Source organism: Aotus nancymaae, unplaced genomic scaffold (assembly GCF_030222135.1).
Source record: "Aotus nancymaae isolate 86718 unplaced genomic scaffold, 86718_ANA_hifiasm-v0.15.2.pri h1tg000021l, whole genome shotgun sequence".
Classification (NCBI taxonomy): Eukaryota; Metazoa; Chordata; class Mammalia; order Primates; family Aotidae; genus Aotus; species Aotus nancymaae.
In genome coordinates this window covers 24929551-24949281 of record NW_026988433.1, presented here as the reverse complement: position 1 = coordinate 24949281, position 19731 = coordinate 24929551, and the positions used below count along the sequence as shown (strand labels likewise).

The window sequence follows — 19731 nt, the reverse complement described above, 5'->3', positions numbered from 1 at the left end:
CAACTTAGAAGTTCATTTTGCCAAGGTTAAGGACATGCCCAGAAGAGAGGTCTGCACCTTTCTCCAGAGATGACTTTGAGGGCCTCAGTATTTCAAGGGGAAACGCAAGCTGGGGGGAAAGAGGGTATGGTCATGTTACTCAACACACAGGTTGCAAGAGACAAGGAGCAGGTAGAGGAATAGTCAATTATGTTATCTGTCTCCCACTCAGTAAATTGGCACTTTACATAAGATAAGGTGAACACCAAGTAGCTCCCTGTGGAGATATTTCACCTTTTATCTGTACCTATCTGCTTAGGAACAAAAGAAGCTTTCTTGCCTGACTCAGCTTCCAGCATAACTTTTTCCTCCTTTTGGCATAGTTTTTTGTTTTCCTTGCACAGAACAGACCCTAGTATCTCAGCATAGAGTGCTAGAAGTTGGGGGTCCTCACATAGAACCTCACAATAGAATCTGATGATGGAGAGCTAGGATGAAAACCTTAGAAAAGAGCTCTAGAATCTGGCATGAAAACTTTGTAAGCCTGGAGTCAGATGAGTCCACAGGCAGAGTTCTGGTTCGCACTTCTGTTTATTCGCAAGGACAGGTCTAGAACAATGTCTGGAGATGTTTTTCATGGTCACAACTTGAGGAAAGGGAAACGATACAGGCATTCAATAGGTGTGTCCCAGGGATGCTGTCAACCACCCTACGATGCACAGAACAGCTCCAACAACAGATTATCCAGTCCAAAGTGTCAGCATCACTAATGATGAGAACCTCTGGTGTTGACTTGTCAAGACGTGTGCTGCTTTACTCTTTTGACAATCCCAGGGGATGAAGAAAACACATTCAGTCAGAATGAGAAGATCCAATTTCTAGTTTGAGCTCCAAGACTAACCATGTTTCTAAGGCAAGTCCCATGATGTCTGCTGTCTCTCACTCATGAAGTGAGAATAAGGACTCCTGCCATGTATTATAAATGGGTATGGACCGATAGGGCTGGTTAACTCTGCGTATGTGCTGGGGTGAAGGAAATGACAGGCATGGGGCTGTGAACATGTTCAGCACGCATGAGCCTCTGCACACGTGTGTGGCCTCCTGCCACCTTGTCTGCGGTACGATGGTGTCCAGGTGACGTCTTCATGGATGAAAGCGTCAGTCAGTTTCTGGCAGTCATAGCTTACATGTGAGGGGACATCTCCCTGCTGGATGCCAGCAGAACTCCTTGGGCCACTGAAGGCTTGGGAACCCCTGTGCCTTCTGTGCAGGCTCTGAGCATTCAGAGGAGAAAGGCTCTCTTGTACAGAAGGCCTCCGAATTACCCTTTCTGCCCCACAGAAAGGAGACCCCGAGGTCAGAGGTCAGAGGGCTGCCCTTCTACAGAAGACAATGTCACATAGAGGTTAGGATTAAGGGTCTGGAGTCAGGCACGCCTAGGTTGAGTCTTGTTCTGCCACTCACCAGCTCTGTCCTTCGGCAAGTTGACTGACCTCTCCAGGGCTTGGTTTTCTCATCTGTAAAGTGAGATTAAACCCAACCTCCCACACAGAGCCCCTGGGGAGAGGCAGTGGCACAGGGTACATGGTAGATGTTCGTCCTTCTCAGGAGGGTGCCAAAGCTGAAGGCTGGGATTCAAGAAAATGGGTCTGGGTGGAGTGACCCTCCACCTCCCCTTTAGGCCTCAGCTGCCCCATCTGTCAGTGAGGACGCCGACCTGTAGGTTATGAAGAGTATGTCCTCCTGCTTTGATGGCTGTGAGCCCACCTCTCACTCCTACTCTGAGCCAGCGGCAGGTGCTGGCAACCCCTCCAAGGGCACAAGGTTCTCCGGGGGGAAGAGAACTTGAATCTACAGAGCTGGGTTGGGGAGCACAGAGCCACCTCTCCACCACCCCCACAAACACACAGACACGCTTGGACAGAAAGACTGGGCTTGGGCGATTTGGGGGTGGGACGTCAGTTCTTTTTCACTCCTGGTGGAAAGTTCCTCTCTGGGGAAGGGCTGCTAATGGGTGCTGTCACTGTTCCTAAATTAGAGTTCAGTCCACCGTGGTCAGTGTGGAACCAACGAATGGCAATTTGCTTATGTTTGCGGCTGTGAGCCATAGGGGCTGCCAGGGAGCAGCGTGTGCTCTGGGAAGAAATCTGCAGGGCAGGAACCAGCTCAGCCCTGGCCTGGCTGTGTGACTCTGGGCCGCTCTTCCAGCCTCTCTGAGCCCCGGGGTGCCGCATCTGTAAAACATCAGACTTGAATTAGCTGGTGTCTAAAGGCCCTTTGAACTCTAGGATTCTATGGTATCATAATCATAATCATAATCTTGGTAATAGCTAAAAAGTATTGAGCACTTACTTGGGTCCAGGCCTATGTGAGGCATTTTATATGGACAGAGGTTATTTCATTCAAGTTTCTCCAAGCCTCAGTTTCCCCTTATGTAAAGGGAGACTGTTTTGCTCGGTGTTGGATCTCCAGCTTTCTTGTAGCTGTCACTTGCTCTAAGGAAGAAGCTGAGTGACTGAGAGTGACCTTTGAGCTCTGAAGAGGGACAGGGTGAACTCCTTCAGTGGTCCTAAGCCCCTTCCCCATAATCTCTACGTCAGCTTCCACTGCTGATGAAAATTAAGGGTCAGCAAATACTTTCTGTAAAAGGCCAGATGGTAAATATTTTAGGCTTTGAGGGTCACATTCCCCTGAGCCCTAGCCAGAAAGAAATTCTAGATCCTCCCACAAGCCCTGCCAAGCACCTGGACCTTAGCCCTTTCTAAGCTCCAGCAATCAACAAGCATTTTTCAGCTCAGCCTCTGAGAAGTGGTCACATCCCACTGGGAAAGGAATGTCCGCATTATATTCTTTAGGAGACAGGCTCCAGTCACACTGCAGCTCAGGAACAGCCTGAGCAGAAACCACAGGCCCTTGCGGATGGACCCCCACTGACCTTTTCTACCTCCCAGTCTCTCCATGGTGTCTCCCGCTGCCTGGGACGTTCTTGCCCCAGATCCTCCCGTGACTGTCTCCTTGTCATTTTGCAGATCTCAGCTCAAATGCCTTCTTCTGAGAGGCTTGGGAACCACCCTACCCCATGCAGCTTCCTCCTATTCTCCACTGCTAGGACTTTCCATCACTGTAAGAAATGCATTTGACATTGTGATGCACACACACAAAGCAAAGGTTCACAAAATAACATTTCTCCTTACTGCATATGAGTGAGTGATAGCTTACTCTACGCCATTCCCTTTCATCCTATCCCAGCCCATCCTATGCCCTCCCTCCTACCATCCTCCCTATTCTTGCCATTCCCTATCGATCTGCCCCTTGGGTAAACACTCTGCCCAGAACCAGCAGAGCCATCCATTATCTCCCCCAGATAATTAGTAGCCTATTAAGGAACTCTATGCAAATGTACACTAATTGACCCAAGACACAGCAGCTCCTGAAGGAGAAGGAAGACTCCAGATGGCTTAATGATAGGGATACAGAAGTCCCCTCAGAAGTCCCTCTTGGGGAAGAAAGCGATCTGCCTTTGGAAAGGGCCTCCAGCTGCCTCATGGGTCAGCCAGTGGACTGGGTGACCTGAGCAGTGGGTCCCTTTCAGCAAACCACTGGAGAAAGGAGACTGTCAGTTCACCCTTCATCTCTCTTCAATCTCTGTCCCTTCCTGCAATATGGCCCCTTCCCCAGAGCCCACAGTTTGGATAGTTCACTGACATATACCTCAGTGGGTCTCTGCCTTTTCAAATATGTGATGGTCCCCACTTTTTAAATAGACTTTTAAAAAGTCATTTTAGGTTCATAGCAAAATTGAGGGGCAAGTACAGAAAGTTCCCATCTAACCCCTGGCCCTCCTCCAACAGCCTCCCCCTCCATCAATATCCCACACCAGAGTGGTCCATTTGTTACAGTCGATGAACCTACACTGACACATCATTATCACCCAAGTCCACAGTGTCCATTAGAATTCACTCTTGGTGTTGGACTTTCTGTGGGTTTGGACAAATGTATAATGACATGTGTCCAACATTATAGTATCATACGGAGCAGTTTCCTGTCCTAAAAATCCTCTACTCTGTCTACTCACCCTCCCCATAGTCCTCACAAGCACTGATCTTTTTACTGTCTCCATAGTTTTGCCTTTTCCAGAATGTCATATCATTGGAATCACACTGCATGTAGCTTTTTCAGATCAGCTTCTCTCACTTGGTAAATGCATTTAAGCTTCCTCCATGTCGTTTAGCCCTGAATAGTACTCCACTGTCTGGATGTACATACTCCTTTGGGTAAATTCCCATGAGCATGATTGCTGGATTGTATGGTAAGAGTATGTTTTGTTTATGAGTTGCCCTTTGAATACTAACTGTAGCTAAAGCTTACTGAGCCCTTTTGGTGTACATAGTACCATGGTAAGAAAAGAAAAATGAAAAGTTTTCTCATTCAGTGTGTCTGTAACCCTGGAAGGCTTGGTCCTGCAAGCTCAGGAACCCAAGGCTTTCTTGGGTCCTTTGTCTCAGTATTTCTTCTCTGCTCAGCTATTTTCTTCTCCTTCTCTCTGCAGACTTAACTTTTGCTCTTTCTTTGGGCACCTGGTGACAGCTCCTCAGGCTATAGGTCTGTAGTCTAAGTGATCAGCAAAGATGTGAATGTCTCAAATCCCAACTCCATATTTCTGGGGCCAAGAATGTATTGGCCAGTTTTAGATGTACCTATTATCCACCAGCAATGCCAGTGGAAAGGGTAATATGCTACAAATGCGGCCCCCGGGGTCTCCCTCTGCAAGCAAGGGGTGGGTGTCACACATTAGACAGACTCCCCAAAATGTATCCTCCACACCAACTTAGATAGTCAACAATCATTGCATCAACTCATTGACCCTTTATCTGCTTCTGAAGTCTGGGAAAAGGGTATTGTCACGAGAAGAGGTAAATGTTTTGTTTGGTTGGCCAAAGTTGTGACAGAGAATGACTATCTACTAAGAAACTGTCATGACAGGCTTAGCATACAGTTAAGAGTGCACGTCCCAGAGCCAGAATCCCTGGGCTAGAAGCCTGTTCCACCACTTGCTAGCTGTGTGAACCTGCACAAATGACTTAACTTCTCTGATTTCCTCCACTGTAAAATGGGGCTAACAAGTGGAACCTTTCTTAGAGGGTTGTTGTAAGGATTACAAGATACACTCTAGACGGTGTCTGTCACATAGTTGGTGCTCAATAAATACTAACTTATGCTATTATTAGGGTACTGTGTATTTTTAAAACAGTAGCTCATTTAACTCTCCTACCTTTCCAGTGAGGCAGAGTGGATTGGCCCTATTTTGCAGGTGGGGAAACTGAGTTGCAGAGAGGCCCCTTGCTAAAGATCACATAGCCACCCTATCTCAGAGGCAGGTTCAGATGCAGGAGTGTGTGACCCTGACCCTGACCCCTTTCCACATTTCGTCTCCATGGCCATTCCTGTTCACGGTGACCCAGCCTGACTCCCTGCAACAAGCGAAGATGGCTGTAAAGTTTGCCCACGGAGCAAGAGGCACTAGAGTCATTATCCAGAGAAACAAAATTTTAATATTTATTTTTAATGGACACCATATGCTCCCTCTGATTTTTTTATTTAATTACATCATGGCAGATGGCTGGGTGTTAAAGGCCATTAAGCTAATGGCACTTTGCCTTCTCATTTATTTTCTTGAATTTTGGGAAAGATAAATGAAAATGGATATGGTTGGCAGGCTGTGAACTCAGGATAGTGCTGAGTGAGTTTCTGTCCTGGGAACAGAGGGAAGTGTGGGGACCTAGAGGATTCTTTCTGGAGGTGGGTGAGTGAGTGTAGGAGACAACATACGGGTGTGCCTAGAAGCTGGCGAAGCTTCCCCAGTGTATACATGCTTCCTGGTCAACAAAGTGGGATTCTTCAGAATCTTTGATGCAACAATCCCACTTTTTTGACCAGGAAATAAGTCTGTACGTACAGAGGTACCAGTTTCAGCTTTGCACAGAATGGTCAGAAACTGGAGTAAACTACTGTATTCCATCATGGGCACAATGGGATAATGAAACTACAGCATACCCATGAATGGAAGGGTGTGTCCCAGAGGGGGTCCACCCACTGTATGGGGTGCAAAAGTCTTCCCTAAAGTTCACTGGGTTAATAAAATTCTGGATTCCTAAGACAATGAGTGAAAGGATTTGGCATTTATGTTATTTTTTTTCTCAGGCTATTTTATTAAGTCTTTCACTTGCCAAATAGCTGGTCCACCAGCAAGAAGGGTGAGAAAGAAATTTGATTAAAGGAATTGAGGGTTATCTACCTGGAGAAGTGTTTGAGGCATGGTCATCCGTGTCATAAGCTCAGGAAGGCTCCTTTCATCAAGGCTTGGATTCAACTAAGGGATTAGTGGTTAAGAGAGGGAATAGCTGCCTTGCTGGCCTGCATAGTGTCCACCATGGCATCGTGACACTGAGGCTCAGTTTTGCACTTGAATTCATGCCCTATTTCTTGTGTACCTGGACGAGTTACTAAATCTCTGTGAACCTTAGCTTCCTCATCTGTAAAGTGGGTATAATATGCCAATGTCTCGTCATTGTTGAAAGGTTCCATATTGCCTTCCAGGAATCTGTACAAAGATTTGCATACAGGGTGTTTATCATAGCATTACTTATTTATAAGCGAGGGATGACTGGAAATATTTTACATGTCTAATGATAAGGAAAAGGTTGAAAAAAATTGATATGATATGAATAAACCATATTGATTCCTGTTCTAAGGAATCAACGATTCCAAGGAATAAATAACCACTGATAAGTAGTTCATTTAGGAAATGAAGAGCACGCTTACTCCTGTCCTTCCCTGAGAGGGGTAGTGAGACAAGGAAGGGAAGAAATCAATAAAAGGTATGTTATCAAGTCATCTATCACAGAGGGTGGTTGAGGCCAAGTCCCACTGGAGAAATAACATACTTCAGAGTTATCCCAGCTGAGGAGCAAAGGAGCTGGGGTATTTATACACCAACTCCCATCAGTCATTTGTTGCAGCTGCTTCCAGATGTAAACATTCTAGCATGTTTCACCTGCCAACCACATGGGCACAAAAACCATTCAAGGTACTGGAGAAACCCCTCAGACCACCAGACGTAGACATGAACATTCAGAATTTAACTCTGTGGGTGGGGCACATGCAGTGTCTGTTACAGATCTACCAAACGACCAAAAAGGAAAGGGCTGACAACATTAAGTGTTGGTGTGGATGTGGAGCAACAGGAATGCTCGAACTCTACTGAGGAAGTTGTGACTACAGCCACCTTGGAAAAAAAAAAACTGGCGTCTTTTAGGATAATCATAAGATGCTCATACAAAACAAACAAACAAACAAACAAACAAAAACTAGTGCTTTCACTCCTAGGTATACATATGCACCCTACATTAATTCTTATATACGTGCATCAAGAGGGAGGTATGGGAATGTCTACAGCAACTGGCAATTCCATGAAGGAAAATGGAGTCCTTGTATCAGAACAAAGGGGCACTGAACAGGCAAAAACCACATGTATTCTCCAGAAATTATTATAAGATGTAGCATTCATACCTGATATGTATTAATATAATATGATACATTTGTATTATTAGTTTATTTAGTTCTCACACTAACCATAAGAGACAAATTATATTACATCATCACTCTAAAGATGGAGAAACTGAGGTTCAAAGGAGTTAATGACCACCTCAAAGAATGATAGTCGGGATTAAAAGGCACAATGGGAATAAGATGACTGGCACATAGTAAGTGCTCAACAAACACCAGTGATTTCTGATATTTTTATTATTAGAACAAGACTGAAATTTTACCTGGACTCCCAAGTTTCTTGGAAACTTCACAGATGGATCTCCTACCCAGAACTATTAAGAAATCAAACTTTCATGAACCTGGTTTCTCAGTAGCTATCTCTTGGTGAAGCTTGGGTGGTTTGGGGGTCAGTTGGTCGCTGGGCCTGCGCAGTCCCTCCAAACTGCCTCTGCCCCCCAAGTCAGGTTCTGGGTTGTAGAGAGGGGGTCAGCCCCCCATCCCAGCCTCACAGGCTTCCATCCTGACCTACTCCAGCCTCCAGAACCTGGAAAGGAGAAGCACCCTTTCAGTCCCAGAGGAGGTAAGGAACCACAGGGGAGGCTGGGCCTCTGTTTTTCTTTCCCCTGCAGGGCAGCTCTCCCTGCCTATCTTCAAGTTGGCAGCTCAACACCAGAGCCTCATTCTGGTGCTAAAAATAGGCTGTGTTTAGACACTTTGAGGCTCCAGCTGGAAACATGAACTGCAGTAACTGAACGCTGCCACTCCCACAAAGGGGGCCTCTCAGCCTCCTCCCTATGGAAGGAAGCTCACACCAGCCCTGGGAGGAAGGCAGAGTAGAGGTCGTCCACCACATTTAACAGATGGGGAAACTGAGGCTCAGCGAGGTGTCATGTAAAATGAAGAGGGATGAAGTCGTGGTAGCCAGCCCTATGGATTGTCTCATTGAATCCTCCCCACACACCTGGGAGGGCCATTCTATGGTTTACTTAACTTTATAGAGAGAAGATGGCAGCTCAGAGAGATGAAGGCCCCTGTCTGGGCCTCACACCTGCAAGTGAGTGACAGGAGGGGTCGTTAATACAATTATAATCCTCAACATGTTATGAACAAATGGAGACAGAGAGAAGTGGCTTGCTGAAGGCCAACAGCCTTCATCTCACTCAGGGTTGTAGACACATCATTTATGGATTGGGAAGAAACATCACACCTGCCTCGCAGCTATCCCCACAGGGAGAAATATGGGAGAATGTATTTATAAAACCTTCAAACACAGTGTCCAGCATATAGTAGGTATTCAACAAACGCAGGTAGTTTTGTTTTCCCACTCCCTTTGAGGCAAGATTTCTGTCTGGAGAGAGATAGCAGAAAGAGAGACAATGACAGATAGACTAAAGAGAGACTTGGAGAGACACAGACAGAAAGAGAGGCAGGAGAGAGAGAACAACAGATGTGTGGGAGGCAGGGGAGTCTGGGATACCTCTGAGGAATTGAGGCTATGGCTCAACCAAATCCTGGAACTCCTGAACCCCAGAACCACCCAGTGCTGAGTATCACAAGGTGCTGCCTCCACACAGCCCTGGATTTGCAGTTCTCCAAGGCTGCCGCCTGAGTGTTTTGCCAGCGTGTGAAGCCATGGTTGTAGGTGTAAGCCCTGGGGGGATAAACCTGACTCCTTTTACTTGTTTTCTCTACCAGTGTTTCTTGGGACCCTCCTATGTATAAGGCTCAGATTCCAGGGGGCTCTTCCTCCGGGTGAGCCCCCGCCTCCTCCTAGCACCAGCAGGATGGTGTGGGGTGGCTCAGGTCAGCACCTTCCCTCCCCAGGAGGAAAGGGAGCTCTTCAAGTAGGGGGTGGGCACAGCGCCTCCGGCAGATCTCTTTTGATTTCCACATCGCCCATGCCTCAGTCTCTTTCTGTTCCCTGCCAGCCCCTAACGAGCTCATTATCTTCTTAAAGCCCATTTGGCACCCACTTAGAGAAAAGATGTGTTGAAATATAAAAGAACAGGGAGGGAACAACAAAAAAGGACTAGACCCAGAAATATCCTCAGAGAGGCAGAAAGCCACAGGGAACACTACAGCTGAAATCTTTGCTGTCTCCACGGCAGCAAATGTGCTGAGGTGGCAAATGGCTTTCAAGTGTCTCACATGCACCCATGAGGGGGTGGGAGTGGGGCTTTTCTTGAGCATCTCCTGTGTGTCAGGTATTCCTCCTACAATGTTTAATTCAGTCCTTCCAGCAATGTATTTTTTGAGGAAGAAGTCAAGATTCTTTAGGCCACTTTACAAGTGAGGAAACTGAGTCTTGCTGAGAAGAGATGTCTTGCTCCAGTCACTCAGCTGCAGGATGAAAGAGGCAGGATTTGAACCCAGGTCTGTTTGCCTGTAGTGGAGACCACCTCTGTTCTTGCCTAAATGGCTCTGGAAGGGATGGTGTCCCCTTGCCCATCCCACGAGGACTGCTGGCTTTTTCTCATCCTAGCCCAGCTGCAGAAACATCTGGCACATGTGTTGGCACGATTATGAAACCTCAGTGGATTCTCATGTGCATTGTTAAAACACAGTCCCGACTCCTGAGCTTGGCGTCCATGGCTTCCCATGGTCTGCCTCCTGCCCACTGCTTGGTTGTGTTCCTACCCCACAGTCCCCCAAGCTCCTTTGTTTCTTCCACCTCAGTGATGTGCCCTCATGTGGGCTGTTCCTCTTCCCTGTGCTAACCTTCTGTTGCTCCTTCACCCAGAGAATTCTGACTCCTTTTGCAAGACCTGCTGGCTCAAAGACTCCTCCCTGGGGAAGCCCTCTATGTTTCCCCCAGGCAGTTGCAGACCCTAGCTTCCCTGGGCTCCCACATTCCATGGCTTCTCAACCCAGGATCCAAACCCCCCACCTTGATATGTTAAGCCAAATTCTGGGAGCTTATGTGCAAGGGATTTTTCTTTCTGGGCATACATCTGTAGTTGCCATGAGAGCCTCAAAGTTACAAGATCAGAACAGACACACAGTTGGGAATATAGGCGTTGAAGTCAGGTGGCCTTGGTTTACAACCCTCCTGCCACTCGTGACCCCGAACACGTTACCTAATCTCTCTCATGCTCATTCCCTTCTTGTGTAAAAATAGATGCATGTCTCCCTCATAGAATTGTTTAAATCGGAGTATGTATTTGTGTAGAAGGATGTCTGGCATGTATTAAGTGCTCAATAAACATTAACTATTAATGTTTGAATTAATATTGATTGCTTATCTGTGTCTTGTACACACATCTACTATGGAACTTATAATTGTCTGTCTAGCATAGTGATTATTTACATTGCTTTCTCCCTCAGTTGACTCTGAAGTCTCTGAAAGCAGGGACTGTATTATTTATTCCTGCATCTCAAGCACACACATAGTAGGTGATCAGCATATATTTTTAAATAAATGGAAGAATGAGTGGATAACTGAATGGTGGACAGTGAGGCAGATGGATGGATGGGCTACTACAGTTCAGATGGACAGATGAATGAATGGATAGTTAGATGGATTAATGAATAGATTAATGGTAGGTGGATGGATGGCTTAATGAATAGATGGGTAGGCAAACTGCTGGAAGACAAATGGATGGATGGATGGGTGGATGAATGGATAGATAGATGGGTGAGTGAATGGGTGGGTGAATGGATGGATGGCTTACTGAATGGATGGAAAGGTGGACTGCTGGATGACAGATGGATAGATGGTTGGCTTAATGAATGGATGGGTAGGTGAACTGCTGGATGACAGATGAAAGGATGGGTGATGGATAGATAGTTGGCCTAATGAATGGATGGGTATGTGGACTGCCAGATGACAGACAGATGGATGGATAGATGGATGGATAGTTTGACTTTACAAAGGTATGGATTTTTGTCTGTTTTGTTCACTTACTTATTCCAAGTGCCTACAAAGGTGACTGGTGCATAGTATGTACTCAGTACTTAGTTCTTGAACAAATGGGATGGCAGACTCAGCATTAAACCACAGTTAAATGCCCACACTACTGTCTGGATTAGCAGAGGCTGTTATAATTCATTTCTTCCATTGGCTGACTACAGAATCTTAGGCGTTGGCTAAGATGGTCATGGGGCCCCCTGCTGGTGGTAATATGAAAAAGCATTGCCTAAATGGAGTTTTCTGTTTTCTGATTATGTTCTATTTTTCCTCTTGACTGATAATCCTGAACATTTACTCATAAAGCCGTAGTTGTCAACGCTCTGTGCTCATTACCATTATCTGAGAGCACCTGGTTACAGCTGTGGGTTTCCCTCTCAACCAGACATTCTGGTTAGAAAGGTTAGGGATCTATATTTACCAGGCTCTCAGGTGGTTCTGAATCAGTTGTTTCTCAGACCCACACCTGAGAGACCCTGACAAAGAGTGAGCCATGTTGGTAACTGGGTGGCAGTGAGGATGGGCTACTGTTTTGGGAGCTGTCTCTGAATTCTCAAGTGATGTCCAGACTGTGGGAAAGAGGCGGAGCCAAAAAGGCACTGGTTAAGAGCTGTGATTTGCAATTTGGACTGTCCTGGGTTCAAATCCCAGCTCCATCACTCACCAGCTGTGTGACCTCAGTTTTCTCATCTGTAAAGCAGGGAAATAGTTACCTCCCATAGGAATGTTGGGAGGAATAAATGAGACAATAAGTGTAGACGGCTGGGCACAAAGCTGAGCACATGGTAGACACCCAGTAAACACTGAATGAACAAATATGCTGCAAAATAACCCTACTCTCCCTCTTTGTCCTTTTCTTCTTTGGATAGAGGAGACGGGCTATGGATTATATTTCTCCCACTAGAATGTAAGCGCTATGAAAGAGGGGATTTTTTCTCTCCTGCTTGCAACTTTATTTCTAGCACCTAGGACAGTGCCTCACACAAAGTGGGTCTCGCTGAATATTTGTTGAGAAAAATAAAATGAATGAATCTGGTCTGGTTCAGAATCGCCCAGGTTCAGCAGGTAGTTCAGCAAGGACCTTGGAAGTACTTTTTGGACTTGAGGTAATCCATGGATCAGTGTATATTTGATAAACATATAGGAAGTATGGAGCAAAGCAAACCACTGGCCCATAAGAACCTGTGCTTGTCCAAGACAAAGTGTGTCACCAACTAGGGCCCACTAGGATCCAGACCCCCACATTCCCAGTTTGGTTTCAAGAAAAAGGCAGTGTTCTAGAAGACGCGAGGATGCTCTATATCCAGCACTGCTCTTAAGCCCTTTCGTGCCATTGGTGGTTTCCTCCCCTCTCTGGGCCTCTGCATTTCCCTCCAGGATGCATAAGAACCCCGTGGGTTCTGTGCTTTGGTGAAGGGGCTTCTCATGCCTGTGTCTCTGCTGTTTTGCAGGCAGCAGCGCTGAGTCCTGATGCCTGACTGGATGGAAGCCTGTCAGCTTCTGTTCCCATGAGGTAGACAGGCCTTGGTCTTCAGCGGGGGAAGAGGCCAGAAACAAGGACCCCGGTGAAATAACCCAGATCCGTTGGTCTGAGAAGCAGAGGAAGGGGAAGAAGTGAGCTGCAGCTGCTGGTGATCCTCAGAAACCTCCAATTGCTATTCTCACCGTTCTTTGGGAACACTCTGAAGTGAAGAGCAATATGTAGGAAAATGGGACCGACTCATGTGTGTCCTGAGCCTCAAAACCCCTTTCTTGGCCCAAAGAAGCTCACCTTGACTTTGGGAGGGCAGGTAAGCTCCGTCCTTCCTCATGGCCTCAGCCAAGCTTTGAACTTGCCCTCCCCTTCTGGCCTTGGAGATTACTTTTTCAGGAAGAGTGAGACTGAGGACCCCCAAGTGTTCCATCCCTAAAAAAAGCTTGGGAAACCAAGCCCCTTCCATCCCCTCCCAAGCACCCCAGCCAAGCCCCAGAGAGCCAGTCCGGAATGATCCCGCTATGGCCAAGCTCTGGTTCAAATTCCAGCGGTACTTCCGCCGGAAACCCGTGCGCTTCTTTACCTTGCTGGCGCTCTACCTGACTGCCGGGAGCCTCGTCTTCCTTCACTCTGGCTTTGTGGGCCAGCCCGCCGTCTCGGAGAACCAGGCGAACCCCGCCGCCGCAGGAGGCCTGGCTGAGGGTGCTGAGCTGCCCTTCCTGGGCGACATGCATCTGGGCAGAGGCTTCCGGGACGCAGGTGAAGCCTCAAGCATCGCTCGCAGGTACGGACCCTGGTTCAAGGGCAAGGATGGGAATGAGAGAGCCAAGCTTGGCGACTACGGTGGAGCCTGGAGCCGAGCCCTCAAGGGGAGGGTCGTCCGGGAGAAGGAGGAAGAGCGAGGTAAGAGCGAGGAAATTCTGGACACAGCGCGGCCGGGGAGAAGGGAGGAGACACTAATAATACAGTAACAGTTGTCAGTTTTCAGTGTTTAATAGGAACCAGCTGTCATATAATTGTAGCTGTAAATAGATAGTACGTTCCATTATCATCCGCATTGCACAGAGGAGAAAACTGAAGCTCAGAGAGATGAAGCAACTTGCCCAAGGTCACACAGCTTGTCAACAGGCAAGTTTGGATTTGGACTCCACATCAATCAGAGATCAAAGTCTGCCTCTCCCCTGCAGGCTTTCATAGTCCTTGTTAAATATATGTGAAAATAAAAACAGTCAGCATTTACTGGGTACTTACTAAGCACCAAGTACTGTTTCCAAGTACTTTACATATATAGAAATGTTACCACAACTCTAGGTGATAGATGTTATTTATTCCCATTTTAAAGATGAGGAAACTGAGGTACCAGGTACCAAGAGCACAAGATTTCATAGCTAAGTGGCAGAGCTTCTGCTCCACCAGACTGTCTCTCAGTCCACCTTGCTGTGTCCCTTGGTGATGGTTCTCAGGGGATATCATTGTCATGGATAGATTTCACTGTATTTTCTCAGCTGTTTATAATCTTAAAAGGCTTTTCTTCGTGATTGCATTAGTTTATTTGATTTTCACTACACCTCATGGGCTTAAACAAGGCCTCTATGATCCTGTGCCGAGTTAACAGATGTGGAAACTGAGGCTTGAAGAAGGGAAGACACTTGCCCAAAGCTGTGCAGCAGCAGGAACAGAGTTTAGATCTGATCCATCTGTCCTGAACACTCAGTTCTCTAAGGCTGTCCCCCAGAGTCCACTGGCATCTACTCATCCAACCAACATGATAGGGAGGAACCCACAACCCCTACAATTCATGAGATTAACACAAATGGACATTTTGGAAATCTGGGCCAGATGGTTTGGGAGAATAAACCGCCAATCAAGGCAGATGGAAAACTTCACTAGCCTTTGTGTTCTACTGTGATTCAACTCATAAAAAACTCTTCTCCTACCATGGAAGGAAGCAGGATTAATGGAAAGGATTCATCTTGGAGCACATTCTCCTGCCCCAGTCCTTCCCCCTACCTGGCCTAGGATAGAGTCTTCTAGATAGAGTCTGAGTCTTCTAGATAAAATCTGCCCTCAGGAACTTCCTAGACTTCTGCCTCTTCAAGAACCCAACATTCACAGGGAGACAAAGGAGGTGTTGGAGGTACCAGAATGGACAGGGATGTGGATTTATAGTCCAGCTCCAGTCCCACCATCCCTGTTGCCCAGGCAAATGGTTTTCCCTTCTCAGGCCTCAGTTTTGAAATCCGTAAAATGGGGATTTTACTGGCTGCTCCTGAGAGCTCAATGAGACAAGGGTCATGAAAGCCTAGCACCAAGTAGGTGCTTAGAGGTGCTCAGAAAGTGCTCCTGGGATCTCCCTGGGGAAGGAGGATCATCTTATAGCATGCTAGGGAGGTTATAGGTATAGGTGAGGTGCGAGGTGCTGCACCTCAGCCACTCCAAACTCCATTCTGGCCTTTGAAAGCCACAGAGTTCTCTTCACCCTACACCTTGAGATATGCTCCCTATCATGCTTAGGACAAATTCCAGACCCCTCACATAGTCCAACTCTTCAACCTCATCTTATAACACCACTGCCTTCACCATGCTCTGCCCCACTGTCCTTGCAGTTCATTGAACATACTAACCCTGTTTTACCTTAAGATCTCTGTATATGCAGTGCCTTCCATCTGGTATGAGCTATCCCCAGATCTTTGCCTAGCTCCCTTCTTCCTTTCCTTCAAGTCTTCGAGCAAACCTTGCCTTTCCATAGAGACCATCCCAGAGCATCCTAACTCAAATAACCCCACTTCCTACCCAGTCACAACCACATTCCCTGACTCTATTTTCATCATAACATCACCATCAGAAAGTGTCTCATTTATGTGTTTGCCTCTTTGTTTAAGGTCAGCCTCTTCTACCGGACTGTCAGCTCCACGAGGGCAAGGCTGTTGCCTGTCCTGCCGGGTCTGTGTTCTATCAGCACCCAGGACAGCACCTGGCTTAGAGCTGTTGCTTAACACCTATTTGTTGAATGGGTGAATGATTGGATGAATAAACGAATGAATGGCTATCCCTCTTCCTGGAGTACCTCTGCAGGGTTAGCTCTACTCTTCCTCCAAGTCTCAGCTTTGCTAATCTTCAAGAAACTGTCCCTGATCCCCTTACAGGCTTGATCAAATGCTCCTCCACTATACTCCCTGGCATGGCCCTTATATGAATGACAATTGTGTATGTTTGTCCATGTCTGCTATTAGAATGTTAATTCCTTGTGGTGTAGATGATGCAGAAACAACAACATCTCTCATTTGTTGTGAGAGTGAAATACTGCCATCAATACCGCTAATAATAATTACCATTTCTTGAGTACCTACTTCACACCAACCACTTGTCTATTTGCTTTTCATGTATTGTTTGAATGAAATGATATATGTAACATGCTTATCCTATCCTCTGGCTCATAATAATAGGTCACTTAATAGTTGCTGTCTTTATTTGTAGTAATATTGGCTAATATCTACTGAATGATCATTACAGGTTAGACCATGTTATGCATTTCATAGCCTCATTTAATTACCACAACTCGCTAAATTAGGGATTGTTATTCCATTTCACAGATGGCAAAACCGAGATCCAGAAAGAAATCATTTACCCTGGGTTACACAGGTCACTCGTGGAGGAACTGAAGTTTAAGACAAGGTCTCTTTAATTCCAAAGCTTGTGAGCATTCTTCTATGCCATGCTAACTGCACCCCCACCATGCCTTCCCAGCAATCTTATATATTTTATAAAGTGCAGAGAGAAGGAAGAGAAAATAACGGCATAGCCCTGAGCCCAGGGCTCTCGGCAGACAGCCTTTGGAATCAGGCAGCGTTATTAAGAAAACACAAATCCAGCCTGTCCTTGATTAACTTATTCAGAGTTCAGCAAGGAAAGACAACATATTAGATTAACGCTAATAAAAATGAGACACTTCTCCGACCTGATGCTAAGCTCATTTGGTTTTCTCTAAAGTTGGCGAGGGCTCTGCTTGATGCAGTGATCCAGGACTCAAGCTGTAGAGGGTTCAGAACCCATCATGGCCCGGGGGGTGGGAGGGAAGAGCTGCACTCAGGCTGGGCTGAGGCTGGGCAGGAGCCTGAATTCCTTGGTGCAACTGGCACCTACCATATACCAGTCATTTACCTAGGACTTTCTGAGTTCACATGGCTATGTGAGAGCCTGCACTTCGAACAGCCAAATCAGGGTTCAGATCCCAGTTCTGCAACTTGCTGGCTGTGCAGCCTTGGGCAGGCCACTTCACCTTTCTGACACTCAGTTTCCTCTTTAGGATAAAAAGTACTTAACATCAGATGGTGTCATCATCAGAATGATTACATAAGGTGAATCCAGTGTGTGCTCTCTGAGTACCAGGTGCTGCTCAAAGCATTTACATCTATTACATCACATAATCTTCATAGTGATGAAATAACATAGACACTGTTATTAATTCCATCTTAAGGAAGGAAACTCAGGCACAAAGAAGTTAAGTAACTTGCCCAAGATTACTCAGCTGGAGGAGGGAGCAAACCAGTATGTAAACCAGGTGTTGTGAGTCTTACACCTGAACCTTAACCACCACATCACATCACTTCTCAGTGTACAGAAAGTACATGCCAGCTATTATTATTATTATTATTCTGAGATGGAGTTTCACACTTGTTGCCAAGGCTGGAGTGCAGTGGCGTGATCTCAGCTCACCGCAACATCCGCCTACCTGGTTCAAGCGATTCTCCTGCCTCAGCCTCCCAAGTAGCTGGGATTACCGGCACACACCACCATGTCCAGCTAATTTTGTATTTTTTAGTAGAGACGGGGTTTCTCTGTGTCGGTCAGGCTGGTCTCAAACTCCCAACCTCAGGTGATCCTCCCGCCTCGGCCTCCCAAAGTGCTGGGATTACAGGTGTGAGCCACCACACCTGGACTATTATTATTATTATAATGAGCTGGCACACCACCTTAATACATGCCAGGTATTATTATTTATACTGTAATTTTGCAGAAGAAAGTGGAGAAATAGAGATAATGTGACACAGCTAGTCTGGGGCAGAGCCAGGAGCCAAACCCACTTTGACTTCAAAAGCTGTTCTGCTTCTATTTCCATGAGATTACAGACAGGCTTGGGCTGAGTGTGAAGGTGTCCGTGAACAGATTTAGTCTGCATTTTTTGGAAGGACAGCAGGGGCATCCATTCCTCATCTTCTCCAGCTGAAGATGCAAGGGCTGCAGGTTACTGAGGTGCTCTGTGTCAGGGACTGTTTGTCGATATTCTCCTTTCAGCTTCATATCAGGTAAAAATATCAAGTGTCATTTCACAGATGAAGAAACAGAGGCTCAGAGAGGTTCAATTATTTGCCCAGTATCACACAGCTGCTAAGAGGCAGAGCTGACTCCAGCCCAATTTGATCAGAGTCCAAAGCCCTTATTCTTAACCACTGGACTTATACTACCTCTTTCTTAAAATATATGATTTCTAACTCCATTCGTTCATTCATTCATTCATTCATTCATTCCATATTTATCAAACACCTACTACGTGTCCAGATCTTTGCTGGGAGGTGGAGACACAGGAATGATTCAAGCACTGGTTGTGAATATTCCTCAGAGGAAAAAGCTGTGCTTTTCCCCATTATAATACCTTTCCTTTTTATTAAAAATTCTTCCACAATAAGCGAAAATTATTTCTAATTTGAAAAAATCATGGACAATACTAAGAAAATCTAGAAAAGTTTTGAGGGACCCCAAGGGAGGGACCCCATTCGGTCATGGGGTACCACAGCTGGCTTCCTGGGGGAGGAGAGGGGTGAGTTTAGTCTGTAGGATCCTTATGCCTTGACCAAACTGAGAGGTGCATCCCTCCTGCCCCAGGAAAGCCTAGATATGAGCAGGAAGTTCCACCGCCAGTACAAGGAAACCCAGGCAGCACTGGGTGGTCTTCCGGAGGGACCACCTTCCAGGGTTCCAGAGAATCCCCAGAAGGAGAAAAATTATTTCTTGTGTCTTCCTTCTGCGCCAGACCCTGTGCTAGGCTCAATGCACCAAATTAATATTACTTAGGTCACTCTCAACAATACTTTTGTATTAGTTCTCTCAGGCTGCGATAACAAACTATCACACACTGGGTGGCTTGAACAACAGATATCCATTCTCTCACAGTTCTGGAGGCCAGAAGTCTGAAGTCAGGGTGTTGGCAGAGCTCTCAAAGGCTCAAAGGGAGACTCTGTTCCATGCCTTTCTCCTGGCTTCCGGTGTTCCCGGCCATCCTCAGCACCCCCTGGCTTGCAGCCACATCACTCCAACCTCTGCTTCCATTTTCACATGACCATCTCCTTTGTGTCTGTGTCTTCACATAGCCTTCATCTGCCTCTGTGTCTTCATATACCCATCTTCTTATAAGGACCCCGGTCATATTTGATTGGGGCCCAACCTACTCCAGTTTAGCCTCATAATGTAATTCCATCTGTAATGACCCTATTTCCAAATAAGGCCACATTCTAAGGAATTGGGAGTCAAGACTAACATGTCACTTTGGGTGGGGGAGACAGGGAACACAATTCAGTCTAACAACCCTAGTAGAATTTTTGCTCTCACTTTTCGGGTAGAGAACTGCTCCTCCAAGAGCTTGAGTAATATTTGAGGCTATTGCAGCATCATACGTGGGATTCGAACCCAGGTCTGGTTGACTCCAGTACAGCGTGAGGCCTCCTGTTCATGAATCTGTTCACAAACTATAAATCAGAGGCATACAGATTAGTGCATGTTTAGCTACCCTGTTAACAAATCATCTTTATCGAAGAGAGCAAAATTT

The 19731-nt window shown here is 46.3% G+C and overlaps 1 protein-coding gene across 4 annotated transcripts in view; it reads left to right on the top strand.

Annotated features, from left to right (window-relative positions):
* WSCD2 (WSC domain containing 2) overlaps positions 1 to 19731 on the top strand; it is a 129982-nt gene that overhangs the window by 52041 nt on the left and 58210 nt on the right. For all 4 annotated transcript variants that reach the window (XM_021675540.2, XM_021675537.2, XM_021675539.2 and 1 more), the window contains exon 2: positions 12886 to 13811. In XM_021675540.2, the coding sequence (XP_021531215.2) occupies positions 13430 to 13811 (382 nt within the window). In that variant the 5' untranslated portion in view covers positions 12886 to 13429. The remainder of the gene's footprint in view (positions 1 to 12885; positions 13812 to 19731) is intronic.